We start from the raw sequence: 14,531 nt of genomic DNA, 5'->3' as shown, positions 1-14,531 counted from the left end.
CTAGAGCAGGTTAAGGGGTGACTTGATCACAGGGGGAAGAGATAGTTGATCATGGGCTCCTCAGTCTTGCAGAGCAAGGTCTAACACAATCCAGTGGCTGGCAGTTGAAGCCAAACAAATTCAGAGTGGAAATAAGGTGTAAATTTTAAACAGTGAGAGTAATTAACCACCGGAACAACTCACCAGTGGTCGTGGTGGATTCTCCATCACTGGCCATTTTTAATCCAGATTGGCTGTTTGTCTAAGAGATCTCCTCTAGGAATCATTTTGGGGAGGTTCCATGGCCTGTGTTACACAGGTCCGATGGTGATCCCAGTGGTCCCTTCTGGCCTTGGAGTCTGAGTCATTCCCCAGAAATGAATAGCACAGCCCCAAAGTCCATCCTTTAGTGTTACTGGGTCACTTCCCAATACATGGCCTCCTGTGGAAAGGGACTAGCCACCTGGCACGTTTTATTTTGTAAGTGTCTCTATGACACTTTGAGCTCAGCTCATTTGCTGGGGCATTTCCGCTCTGGGATTTCTCACTGCATCTAGCAATGTGCAAATGACATTGTGTTTCATTGTGGAGTTCATGTGAATGCTTTAGAAATGCAGTGATGACTCTAGGTCAGCTCTGGAGTGGAAGCCATATCAGTGCATTCACTTCCCAAGCTGAAAATGGCTGGCACGGTTATAGAGATTATCTATCAGAGAGGGAGGTGCACACAGTGACTCCACCAAGTGTCCATTAACGACTTGCTTATACCTTGGCCCGTACAGACAAAGTCACTTTGAGAGTGGCTGGGTATCATTCCAGCTTCAGAGGAGCAGCATGATCTCTTACCAGGGTGAGAGGTTGGGGGTATAAGTGGGGAAGAGCTAAATAAGAAAACAGGTTAGGGTTCTACTACAGACCACCAAATCAGGAGGAGGAGCAGCTAGATGAGGCATTTCTAGAACAAACAAAAACATCCAAAACACAGGACCCAGGAGTAATTTTACTACCCAGAGATCTGTTGGAAAAACAGCACGGCAAAAACACAGTCTCCAGGACATGGGGATTACAGTGGACGAGAAACTGGATGTGGACAAATTGGAGAGAGTCCAGCAGAGGGCAACGAAAATGATTAGGGGGCTGGGGCATATGATCTATGAGGAGAGGCTGAGGGAACTGGGCTTATTTAGTCTGCAGAAGAGAAGAATGAGGGAGGATTTGATATCAGCCTTCAACAACCTGAAGCGGGGGTTCCAAAGAGGATGGAGCTCGGCTGTTCTCAGCACTGAAATGGGTTACCTAGGGAGATGGTGGAATCTCCATCCTTAGAGGTTTTTAAGGCCTGGCTTGACAAAGCCCTGGCTGGGATGATTTAGTTGGGGTTGGTCCTGCTTTGAACATAAGAAAGGCCGTACCGGGTCAGACCAAAGGTCCATCTAGCCCAGTATCCTGTCTACCGACAGTGTCCAATGCCAGGTGTCCCAGAGGGAGTGAACCTAACAGGTAATGATCAAGCAATCTCTCTCCTGCCATCCATCTCCACCCTCTGACAAACAGTGGCTAGGGACACCATTCCTTACCCATCCTGGCTAATAGCCATTAATGGACTTAACCTCCATGAATTTATCTAGTTCTCTTTTAAACCCTGTTATAGTCCTAGCCTTCACAACCTCCTCAGGCAAGGAGTTCCACAGGTTGACTGTGCTGTGTGAAGAAGAACTTCCTTTTATTTGTTTTAAACCTGCTGCCCATTAATTTCATTTGGTGGCCCCTAGTTCTTATATTATGGGAACAAGTAAATAACTTTTCCTTATTCACTTTCTCCATATCACTCATGATTTTATATACCTCTATGATATCCCCCCTTAGTCTCCTCTTTTCCAAGCTGAAAAGTCCTAGCCTCTTTAATCTCTCCTCATATGGGACCCATTCCAAACCCCTAATCATTTTAGTTGCCCTTCTCTGAACCTTTTCTAATGCCAGTATATCTCTTTTGAGGTGAGGAGACCACATCTGTACGTAGTATTCAAGATGTGGGCATACCATGGATTTATATAAGGGCAATAAGATATTCTCCATCTTATTCTCTATCCCTTTTTGAATGATTCCTAACTTCCTGTTTGCTTTTTTGACCGCCGCTGCACACTGTGCATTACTTTACATTTATCCACATTAAATTTCATTTGCCATTTTGTTGCCCAATCACTTAGTTTTGTGAGATCTTTTTGAAGTTCTTCACAGTCTTCTTTGGTCTTAACTATCTTGAGCAGTTTAGTATCATCTGCAAACTTTGCCACCTCACTGTTTACCCCTTTCTCCAGATCATTTATGAATAAGTTGAATAGGATTGGTCCTAGGACTGACCCTTGGGGAACAGGGTCAGTTACCCCTCTCCATTCTGAAAATTTATTTACCATTTATTCCTACCCTTTGTTCCCTGTCTTTTAACCAGTTCTCAATCCATGAAAGGATCTTCCCTCTTATCCCATGACAACTTAATTTATGTAAGAGCCTTTGGTGAGGGACCTTGCCAAAGGCTTTCTGGAAATCTAAGTACACTATGTCCACTGGATCCCCCTTGTCCACATGTTTGTTGACCCCTTCAAAGAACTCTAATAGATTAGTAAGATATGATTTCCCTTTACAGAAACCATGTTGACTTTTGCCCAACAATTTATGTTCTTTTATGTGCCTGACAATTTTATTCTTTACTATTGTTTCAACTAATTTGCCCGTAACTGATGTTAGACTTACCGGTCTGTAATTGCCGGGATCACCTCTAGAGCCCTTTTTAAATATTGGCGTTACCTTAGCTATCTTCCAGTCATTGGGTACAGAAGCCGATTTAAAGGACAGGTTACAAACCATAGTTAGTAGTTCCGCAATTTCACATTTGAGTTTTTTCAGAAGTCTTGGGTGAATGCCATCTGGTCCCGGTGACTTGTTACTGTTAAGTTTATCAATTAATTCCAAAACCTCCTCTAGTGACACCTCAATTTGTGACAATTCCTCAGATTTGTCACCTACAAAGGGTGGCTCAGGTTTGGGAATCACCCTAACATCCTCAGCCTTGAAGACTGAAGCAAAGAATTCATTTAGTTTCTCCACAATGACTTTATTATCTTTAAGTGCTCCTTTTGTATCTCAATTGTCCAGGGGCCCCACTGGTTGTTTAGCAGGGGGTTGGACTAAATGACCTCCTGAGGTCTCTTCAAACCCTAATCGTCTATGATTCTATGATTCAGTAAGTTCTTGGAATGTTTTGGAGCAACTTTTTGTTTCAGGAAGTGGAGAAAGTGACTAGGGGATAGCATTTTTAGACTTGATTCTGACCAACAGGGTAAGGCAGTGGTTGCCAACCTGAAGGTAGAAGGCAAGTTGGGTGAAAGTGATCCGATGCTGTCATGATTCTAAGGAAAGGAAGGAGTCAGAGCAGTGGAATAAGGACAATGGACTTTAGCCAACTCAGAGAACTGGTAGAGAGCATGTATGATGTTTGGGGGATCACCCAGACCAGTCGGGAGTTCTGTCACCACCTGTCCTGTAACCTTCAGGTGCCTTGGTGCTGTGCTGCTGTGGCTCAGAGCCCTGACACCTGTGGCCAGCCCACAAGCACAAGGTCTCACCCCGGCTTCCACCAGCCTAGTTACTCCTTGCAGTGTGACCTCAGCAGCCCTTCTAGTCCTGAGTCTTCCCAAATCCATCCTTCCTCAGTTCTTAACCACCATACACTCAGACCCTTCCCCTCTGGTTCATCGTCCCCAAAGGTGTGAAACCAGTCCCCACTTATCATAGACTCATAGAAGATTAGGGTTGCAAGAGACCTCAGGAGGTTATCTAGTCCAACCTCCTGCTCAAAGCAGGACCAACACCAACTAAAGCATCCCAGGCCTTAAAAACCTCTAAGGATGGAGATTCCACCACCTCCCTAGGTAACCCATTCCAATGCTTCATCACCCTCCTAGTGAAATAGTGTTTCCTAATATCCAACCTAGACCTCCCCCAATGCAACTTGAGACCATTGCAACTTGTTCTGTCATCTGCCACCACGGAGAACAGCCGAGCTCCGTCCTTTTTGGAACGCCCCCTTCAGGTAGTTGAAGGCTGATATCAAATCCCCCCTCACTCTTCTCTTTTGCAGACTAAACAAGCCCAGTTCCCTCAGCCTCTCCTCGTAAGTCATGTGCCCCAGCCCCCTGATCATTTTCGTTGCCCTCCGTTGGACTCTCTCCAATTTGTCCACATCCTTTCTGTATTGGGGGGCCCAAAACTGGATGCAATACTGCAGATGTGGCCTCACCAGTGCCGAATAGAGGGGAATAATCACTTCCATCGATCTGCTGGCAATGCCCCTACTAATGCAGCCCAATATGCCGTTAGCCTTCTTGGCAACAAGGGCACACTGCTGACTCATATCCAGCTTCTCGTCCACTGTAATCACCAGGTCCTTTTCTGCAGAACTGCTGCTTAGCCAGTCGGTCCCCAGCCTGTAGCGGTGCATGGGATTCTTCCTTCCTAAGTGCAGGACTCTGCACTTGTCCTTGTTGAACCTCATCAGATTTCTTTTGGCCCAATCCTCCAATTTGGCTAGGTCACTCTGGACCCTATCCCTACCCTCCAGCATATCTACCTCTCCCCCCAGCTTAGTGTCATCTGCGAACTTGCTGAGGGTGCAAACTCACTTTGGCACATACACTCCACACAGTCTGCAAACCAGAGACCTGTGAGGGGTAAAAATAAACAAGAGGTCTATTTAATAGAAAAACCACAGACTTCGAGATGAAAGAGTAAGGGAGAGCACAGATACAAGTTACACAGTAAATAAACGGCACCACACAACTTCTGGCGTCACATTACAATATTAGATAAAATCCCCTTTCTAATACAAGTTAGCAATTTCCTTTGAACAGTTTCCCAGCCTACCCACTAGCCATAGGCAGGATCCAGCGTTCACAGACAGCCTCCCACCTTCCAGACTGTCCCCCAAATTCTGGATGAAAAGCCTCAGACACAAGCCTGGTTTTAAAAGGCTTCCCCTGCCTGCCTTGCTTTTCTTTGTCTCTTAGTCCAGGGTGACTCATGTTTATTCAGAATGTGGAAAACCCCTCTTGATTTAAGAGCCAGGATGTCTGTGTCTTTCCATTAAATTTAATGATCCTCCGTTGTCTTTCCCTAGGCTGGGTGGGTACCCGAAGTTGGTTTCATGTAGACAAATGACTTGGGAGGTGCCTCTTCCTTTCTGAGCACTCACTTTAGAGTGAGTGGGGGGAGGGATAGCTCAGTGGTTTGAGCATTGGCCTGCTAAACCCAGGTTGTGGGGTCAATTCTTGAGGGGGCCATTTAGGGATCTGGGGCAAAAATCTGTCTGGGGATTGATCCAGCTTTGAGCAGGGGGTTGGACTAGATGACCTCCTGAGGTCCCTTCCAACCCTGATATTCTATGATTCAAGCTGGAGCTGAAGTTTTATGAGCACAGTTCTCTATAGACACAAATAAAAGCATCACAAGCATGGCCTGTGTACATACCTCATAATGATTATTAAGTTTAGAGCATGACAAGCGTTCATAAAAGACCTTAGTTTGCATGTGTTTCTAGTACATTAACATTGTGTACAATCAGTTGGTTCAACTGCTTTTTCTTTTGGGTTCAAACCCCCTGTTCTCCCATTGGGGTGTCTGGACCCTGATTGTCACAGGATCCCATGGGAAGAAAATCAAAGGGAAAATGTAGTTCGGGAGAGTTGGCGGTTTCTTGAAGAGACAATATGAAAGGCACAACACCAAACGATACCAGTACAAAGGAAAGATCGGAAGAATAGTAAGAGGCCAATATGGCTCCATTAGGAACTCTTTAATGACCTGAAAATCAAAAAGGAATCCTACAACAAGTGGACATATGACAAATCACAAAAAGAATAGCACAAGCATATAGTAACAAAATCAGAAAGACTAAGGGACAAAACGAGTTACTAGCAAGGGACATAAAAGGCAATAAGATCAGGTTCTTTAAATACATTATGAGCGAGAGAAACACAAAGTATAGGCCCGCTACTTAGTAGAGAAGGAGAGCTAATAATTTAAGATATCAAGTAGACAGGTGTTTAAGGCCTATTTTGCTTCAGTCTTCACTAAGAAGCTTAATTGTAACTAGCTGCTTAATACAATTAATATTAACAAAAGACTGAAGGAACCCCAGCCAGAATAGGGAAAGAACAGTTTAAAGAATATGTAGATAAATTAGATGTATTCAAGTTGGCAGGGCCTGACAAAATTCACCATAGGGTATTTAAGGAACTAGCTGAAGCAATCTCAGAAACATTAGAATCTTTGAGAACTCATGGAGGATGGGTGAGGTCCCAGAGGGCTGGAGAAGAGCGGACATAGTACCTGTTTTTAAAAAGGGGAACAAAGAGGACCTGGGGAGTTACAGACCAGTCAGCCTAACTTCAATCCATGGAAAGAACTGGAATAAATAATTAATCAATTTGTAACCACCAAGAGAATAATTGCCAGGATCCCAACAAGGGCAGTCATGGCCAAGGGTCAGAGCAAGGGCAACCCTGAGGCTGGGAGTAGCAGAGGAGTTCGTAGTCAGGTCCAGGCCAGAGTCAGTACCAAGGGTCATAGTCCGAATCAGGTGGTGAAGTCAGGAGCGCCGCCAGCTTTTCTGCAGCCCTAGGCGGCGGAAGATCTCACCCCGAAATGCCGCCCCCCACAGAGGCGGCGGAAGGTCCCGCCGCCGAAATACCGCCGCGGTCGCCGCCTAGGTCGCCTAATGGGTTGCACCAGCCCTGGGTGAAGTCCAAATCAAGCCGAGGTCAAGCAAGGAATTCCACAGCAAGGAGCAGGAATGGTTGAGGCAGGTACAGAAGATCTTTGCTGTTGCCTGGATACTTCCTGGAACGCCCCTTGGGTTTATATGGGGAAGGGAGCCAATCAGGAGCGATGGGGCTACTGTCTGTCAAGCCCTTAAGGGGGAACTTCTGATGGGCTGTGTGTGATGTACTGCTGAGTGGCAGCCTGGAGCTGTCAGCTGCCTGGGTTCTAGACCAGTAGTTCCTTGCAATAATACGATGGTAAATAATAGCCAATGTGAATTTGTCCAGAATGAGTCATGCCAGGTCAGCCTGATTTCCTTCATTGGCAGGGTGACTGGCCTGTCAGATGGAGGAAGCAGTAGATGCCATAGATCTTGATTTTAGTAAGGCTTTTGACATAGTCCCAAATGACATTCTCATAAGCAAACTAGAGAAATATGATCCAGATGAAATCACGATAAGGTGGGTGCACAAATGGTTGAGAGACTAAACTCAAATAGTAGTCATCAATGCTTTGCTGTCAGACTGGGAGGGCGTGTCTAGTGGGGTTCTGCAGGAGTCTGTCCTGGGTCTGGTACTATTCAATATGTTCATTAATGGTTTGGATAATGGAGTGGACCGTATGCTTATACAATTTGTGGATGACACCAACCTGGGAGGGGTTGCAGGTCCATTAGCACAGACATTGCTGTGCTGGGCACAGAATTCTTACTCTCTATTTAACATTCTTGACTCTTTCTCAGCGGAGTGAGAGAGAGATGTAGTCTTCAGCTGTTTAAATTAGTAACCAGTACTGCACTTGTCTGTACTTGTCTGAAAATGTAAGAGACAGCTGGAGCTAGTGGTTTGCGCTCAGGAAAACTGCTTTCAGCCCAGGATAAAATGGGTCGGTATCTCAGGACATGAGGACTGCAGTGGGATCCAGATGCGTCTCTAATCCACGCGTATTCTGGCTTTTAGAATTGGTTTGCAAAGCAATCCCTTATTCTCTTCTAAACAGTCTAAAATAAGCTGAATTCTTCTGTCCATGACCAGGTATTGAACAGAGTATTGAACAAGAGGAAGGACTGAATAGATCATCTGCTGACCTGAGGATAAGGAAAACGCAGGTGAGTCTCTGTCCTGGTGAATCTTGGTTTGGGAGGATGGAGGTTGAGACAAGCTTTGCGCACTAACATGTTCCAGAAGGTGATGGAGGACAGAGGCTGCAGGAATTCTGCCCAGAGCCCTGAAAAGCACTTCACAGTAATGGGGCAGATTGCTAAGTGTGTCTGCAAAAGAGTGTGCATGCTTTGTGCACCCCCAGCTTGCATGCCTGAAGACCCAATGTGATTCCCGTGATCTGTGTATGTAATGTAATAAAGGGGTGCGTGCATCCAATGCTTCACATGGGTGTGCACATTAGGGCTTCCGTGTGGGTAAGTCGGGTGTGTGGGGTTTTGCACACACATTTTGAAATATCTGGCCCAGTGGGATTTTATTGAACCAAGAAATAAACTATAGTACACACACCTTGGGGACAGAAAGGTCCCTTCTGCAGTGGGTGCTAAACCTGGCTCCTCAGTGCGCTTTAAAGAGCATGGAAAGATGCTTTGCGGGATCATAAGAGATGTCAAAGCTGAATGACACTGTCGGGAAGTTTATGCCCTAAAAGTGATTAGAATATAAACTTCTGGATTGCGCTCTGCAGGCCCATAATCTGCTCCTGGAAATTCACTACCTTCATGGGGCACCGACCTGTCTGGCAGCCTGGGAAATAGCAGCGTTTGAATAGTTAAAACAATTCTATCTCCCATTGCAAAGGAATTCTTTGGTAACTGGCACCATCTCAGTTAGCAGGTTTCTTACTGTATTGTCACAGCGATGTGGCAATAAGTCCTACTTTATGAGCAAAGGGTTTTCAAAGGAATAAGAGGAAATTGCTGTAAGTACATTAGAATCGAGCATTGTAAAAGCAAGTCTAATGCTGCCCTGGGTTCTATTAATGGGAGCACAAGGTGAAACAAGGGAGGTGATTATTTCCCCCTACTCAGCACCAGGGAGACCCAGGGCTCATGTTATATGTTAAGTTTTAGGCACATGGACAGAGAGATTCCAGAGGTGAGCAACAGTAATGATACCTTAAGAGCTGTGAGAACAGAAGAGGAGATGTGGGGTATTTGCCACAGAAGAAAGCCAGGCAGAGGGGGGGCACAGTGCTGGTGTACAGGGACATCCAGGCAATGCTTAGATACTCCAGTAGTGGGCACCTTAGCCAAATCTTTTACAGATCCATAATAAGCTGTTCTGAGGAAGGCGTAGCACTAGAGGGCACTGCCCCGGGCGAGGCGTCTGCCAGGGGATCTCCTGTACCAGTGAAGAGGAAATTGGAGATGGATATAAACTGGCCCTCAACAGGTTTAGGCTCAAAATTAGGCGAAGGTTTCTAACCATCAGAGGAGTGAAGTTCTGGAATAGCCTTCCAAGGGGAGCAATGGGGGCAAAAACCTAACTGGCTTCAAGACTGAGCTTGATAAGTTTATGGAGGGGATGGTATGACAGGACTGCCAGTAGCAAAAATCCCCAGTGGCTGGAGACGGGACACTAGATGGGGAGATCTCCGAGTTACTAGAGAATTCTTTTCCAGGTATCCCCTTGTGGGTCTTGCCCACATTCTCAGGGGCTAACTGAACTCCACATTTGGGGTCAGGAAGGAATTTTCTCCCAGGTCAGATTGGCAGAGACCCTGGGGTTTTTCACTTTCCTCTACAGCATGGGCACGGGTCACTTGCAGGTTTAAACTAGTATAAATGGTGAGTTCTCTGTAACTTGAAGGCTTTAAACCGTGATTTGAGGACTTCAGTAACACAGCCAGAGGTTCGGAGTCTATCACAGGAGTGGGCGGGTGAGGTTCTGTGGCCCGCAATGTGCAGGAGGTCAGACGAGATGATCACAATGGTCCCTTCTGACCTTAAAGTCTACGAGCCACAATGTCCAATAGAGCCTGTACAGTCTTAGGCAGCATGCATACATCCGGTCACAGACAAGGAAGGAAATGAATGGCCCTGGTAACGTTTTCCAAAGTGACGTAGCCACTTACAAGCTGAGATCTCATGAGACTAGCTTGTGCTAAAATCTTTAAAGAGCTGCGCATAGCTTGGCCAAATGTCAATTACATGGGTAGATGGTAGCCATCCACATGTATTTGAAGGGTGCAAAAAGCAAGAGGGAGCAGAATTGTATAGGGATGGTACAGCAGGGTTAGACGTAGGAGTAATGGGATGAAACTGAGCCAAAGCAAACATCAGGGAGAAGTGCTTTAGGAGTAGTGCGATGTACTAGACATTGGGGTACCCGGAATGGTAGTGGACTGATCCCCTGAATCATTTGAAATTGGACTGGGGAAAGCCCTGGGGAATATACTCTAGGGAACAATCCTATGCTGGGCCAGTCCTACCTGGAGGAATTGACATAGTGTGAGAAGCAATTAGATTGGCTGTTTCACTGCCAATAAATCATTCTTATCTCTAGCTTCTCTGAGGCCTTGTCTGCACTGGCAAGTTTCTGCACAGTTAAGCAGCTTTCTGCGCTGTAACTCCCGAGGTGTAGACACTGCCAAGCCACTTAGTGCGCAGAAACTGCGCCATTGCAGCACTGTAAAAAAACCACCCTGACAAGAGGCGTACAGCTTTCTGCGCCGGGCCTACAGCGCTGCGGTGCCAGTGTAGACACCATGGCGATTACAGTGCTGCGATTGGCCTCCGGGAGGTGTCCCACAAAACCTGTTCTCACCTCTCTGGTCATAAGTTTGAGCTCTACTGCGCTGCCCTCAGGTGACCAACCAGGAGCCCCACCCCTTAAATTCCTTGGGAATTTTGAAAGTCCCCTTCCTATTTGCTTGGTGACACGTTCAGTGGTCTCAGCGCATCTTTCCAGGTGACTATGCCTGCTCCACGCACCAGGTGATCCCCTGCTTGGAGCAGTGCCGAGCTGCTGGACCTCATCAGCATTTGGGGAGAGGAGGCAGTGCAGTCCCAGCTGTGCTCCAGCCGTCGGAATGATGATACCTATGGACAGATGTCACGATGCATGACAGAAAGGGGCCCTGACTGGGACACACTGCAGTGCAGGGTCAAAGTGAAGGAGCTGTGGAACACCTACCACAAGACGCGAGAGGCAAACCGCTGCTCCGGTGTTGCACGCACGAGCTGCCGGTTCTACAAAGAGCTGGACGCGACACTCGGTGGCGACCCCACCTCCACTGCGAAGGCCATTGTGGATACATCGAGAGTGGACCGAGCCAGGAGGAGGAAATCTTGGACGAGGATGTGGAGGGGGTGGGGGACCCAGAGGCAGAGGATGACTCAGAGATCAGAGATGCATGCACCCAGGAGCTCTTCTCTACCCCGGAGGAGGCTAGCCAGTCACAGCTGTCGGAGCTTGGTGAAGCACAAACAGGAGAGGAGGCCCCCGGTAAGTGGCTTTGATTTGGGGAATCACTGAGCGAGTTGTTGGGGGCAGGAGGGTTGCAGAAGGCAGGCTTGTGTCTGTATGATGCGCGTACCACCACATGCCTAGTCTGAGCGGCGGAACAGGCGGTTGATTGACTCCCTCACTTCACGGGAATCTGCCGCCGAGATCTCCACGAAACGCTCACGGAGATACTGGGCAATCCGCTGCCACAGGTTCTTTGGCAGAGCTGCTTTGCTTCTTGCCCCATTAAGGGTAACTTTCCCGCGCCACTCGGCCGTCACTGAGGGAGACGGGGGACACCATTGCTGCACACAGGCGAGCCGCATAAGAGCCAGGGCAGAAGCCGCAGTCTTGGAGAAGACCCTCCCTTGATTCCCTGCTCACCCTCAGCAGCGAGATATCTTCCATAATGAACAGAGCCTGTGGAAAATGTGAGGAGAGTAATGATTATCAGGCCCCCCCTACAGTGCTGGCTCTCCCCAAGAGCCACGTGCCCAGTGTGCAGTATGATTCCCCTGCCCCTGCGGTTACGCACCATTGTGGGGGGGCTTGTGGCTCATGTGTGCTTGCCTGGGGTCAGCCAGTTAGTGACAGGTATGTGAGTAGTGGCTGTGTTTTAAATTACTGAATCAGTGGTCTGTGTTGCAAACAATACTGCTTCTATAAAATGTTGCATTTCGGCTTCGCAGATATGACCTTAGGAGGCCAGCCTCCTTCTTTGTTATCGCCAGCTGAATGGCTGCGCAGAATTAGAAAGTCGCCACGAAGAACTAAAGAGGACTTTCTGCATGGTGTCATGATGCACTCCGCTGCCGAAAAACAAGAATTGAAGGAGTGGCAGGACAGTGAGAAGAGGGACCGAAAGGAGAATGTGGCACGCCAGAACGAAGCCAAGGAGCGGCTCTTAAAAGTTAAGAAGCGCCAAGCGGACACGCTCCAGGTGCTACTAGCACACCAAATCAAGCAGCTCCATGCCCGCCCTCCCCTGCAGCCCCTGTCCCAAAACGCTTTCCCATGCGCCCCCCAGACACTGCCAACACACTCTTGCATTCCACTCCTGCCCATCACAGTCCAGCCCTGCGGACTCCCAGTACCCACTGCACTCAACACCCGTCCCTCTGCACTTTAGCCCTGCTGAAGTACAGTACCCACTGCACTGTACTCCAAAGGACAAGGTTGCATATGATACTTAGGGTATGTCTACACCCAGCCGCTAGTTCGGCGGCTGGGAATCGAAGTTCTGGGTTCGACTTATCGCGTCTTGTCTGGACGCGATAAGTCGAACCAGGAAGTGATCGCCGTCGACTGCGGTACTCCAGCTATACGAGAGGAGTACCGCGGCGTCGACGGGGGAGCCTGCCTGTCGCGTGTGGACCGAGGTAAGTTCGAACTAAGGTACTTCGAACTTCAGCTACGTTATTCACGTAGCTGAAGTTGCGTACCTTAGTTCGAATTGGGGGGTAAGTGTAGACCAAGCCTTAGACATATACAAATCTTTAACCGTCCGGGGACCCCACCTCCTCCTGGGACCCTCTCTTCCCCCATCCTCCACAGTGCTGATGTGTTTTTTTGTTTGTCTCTCTCCTCTGGTTGTTGTTTTTTAATAAAAGAATTGTTTTGGTTTGAAAGCAATCTTTAGTCCATTAATTGAAAGCAAACAGAGCCCTGCAAAGCAACAGGCAATTTTCTTAAACCTTCATAATGCATCATCTGCACCAATCACAATCACCTCCTAGCATTACAACAACTGCACTTCCAAGCATAGCAACAAATATTAGTGGATTTCAGCTTCAAATTGCTGCCTCAAGGCATCCCAGATCCTTATGGCCCCGTGCTGCGCCCTCTAATAGCCCTGGTCTCTGGCTGTTCAAATTCAGCCTCCAGGCGCTGAGCCTCAGCGGTCCAGCTCTAAGTGAAGCTTTCACCCTTCCCTTCACAAATATTATGGAGTGTACAGTATATGGCTATAAGCATAGGAATATTGTCATCAGCCAGATCCAGCCTCCCATATAGGCAGCTCCAGCGGGCCTTTAAACGGCCAAAAGCACACTCAACAGTCATCCTGCACTTGCTCAGCCTGTTCTTGAACCACTCCTTGCTGCTGTCAAGGTGCCCAGTGTATGGCTTCATAAGCCATGGCATTAAGGGGTAGGCGGGGTCTCCCAGGATCACAATAGGCATTTCGACTTACCCTACGGTGATCTTCTGGTCCGGGAAGAAAGTCCCTGCTTTCAGCTTCCTGAACAGGCCAATGTTCCAAAAGATGCGTGCGTCATGCACCTTTCCAGACCAGCCTGCCTTAATGTCCGTGAAATGCCAAAGGTGATCCACAAGCGCTAAAGAACCATAGAGAAATACCCCTTCCAATTAATGTACTCAGTGGCTAGGTGGTCTGGTGCCAGAATTGGAATATGCATGCCATCTATCGCCCCTCTGCAGTTAGGGAAGCCCATTTCTGCAAAGCCCATTCCACAATGTCACGCATGTTGCCCAGAGTCATAGAATCATAGAATCTCAGGGTTGGAAGGGACCTCAGGAGGTCATCTAGTCCAGCCCCCTGCTCAACGTAGGACCAATCCCCAACTAAATCATCCCAGCCAGGGCTTTGTCAAGCCTGACCTTAAAAACCTCTAAGGAAGGAGATTCCACCACCTCCCTAGGTAACCCATTCCAGTGCTTCACCACCCTCCTAGTGAAAAAGTTTTTCCTAATATCCAACCTAAACCTCCCCCACTGCAACTTGAGACCATTACTCCTTGTTCTGTCATCTGGTACCACTGAGAACAGTCTAAATCCATCCTCTTTGGAACCCCCTTTCAGGTAGTTGAAAGCAGCTATCAAATCCCCCCTCATTCTTCTCTTCTGCAGACTAAATATTCCCAGTTCCCTCAGCCTCTCCTCATAAGTCATGTGCTCCATCCCCCTAATCAGTCACGGTCTTTTGGAGCAGGATGCGATTAATGGCCCTGCACACTTCCATCAACACAAGTCCAACGGTTGACTTTCCCACTCCAAACTGGTTAGCGACTGATCAGTAACAGTCTGGAGTAGCCAGCTTCCACAGTGCAATCGCCACACGCTTCTCCAATGACAGGGCAGCTCTCATTCTCATGTCCTTGTGCCGCAGGGCTGAGGCGAGCTCATCACACTCCCATGAAGGTGGCTTTCCTCATCCGAAAGTTCTGCAGCCACTGCTTGTCATCCCAAATGTGCATGACGATGTGATCCCGACACTCAGTGCTTGTTTCCCGAGCCCAAAAGTGGCGTTTCACTGTGGTCAGCATC

At 47.9% G+C, this 14,531-nt stretch overlaps 1 protein-coding gene across 1 annotated transcript in view; it reads left to right on the top strand.

The window, feature by feature from the left end:
* STX1A (syntaxin 1A) overlaps nucleotides 1-14,531 on the top strand; it is a 296,907-nt gene that overhangs the window by 213,067 nt on the left and 69,309 nt on the right. Inside the window, exon 5 of the mRNA XM_065418475.1 lies at nucleotides 7,830-7,903. Coding sequence (XP_065274547.1) covers nucleotides 7,830-7,903 — 74 coding nt within the window. The remainder of the gene's footprint in view (nucleotides 1-7,829; nucleotides 7,904-14,531) is intronic.

The sequence above is a fragment of the Emys orbicularis genome, chromosome 17 (assembly GCF_028017835.1).
Source record: "Emys orbicularis isolate rEmyOrb1 chromosome 17, rEmyOrb1.hap1, whole genome shotgun sequence".
In the NCBI taxonomy this organism is placed as follows: Eukaryota; Metazoa; Chordata; order Testudines; family Emydidae; genus Emys; species Emys orbicularis.
This window is presented reverse-complemented; position numbering and strand designations above follow the sequence as displayed.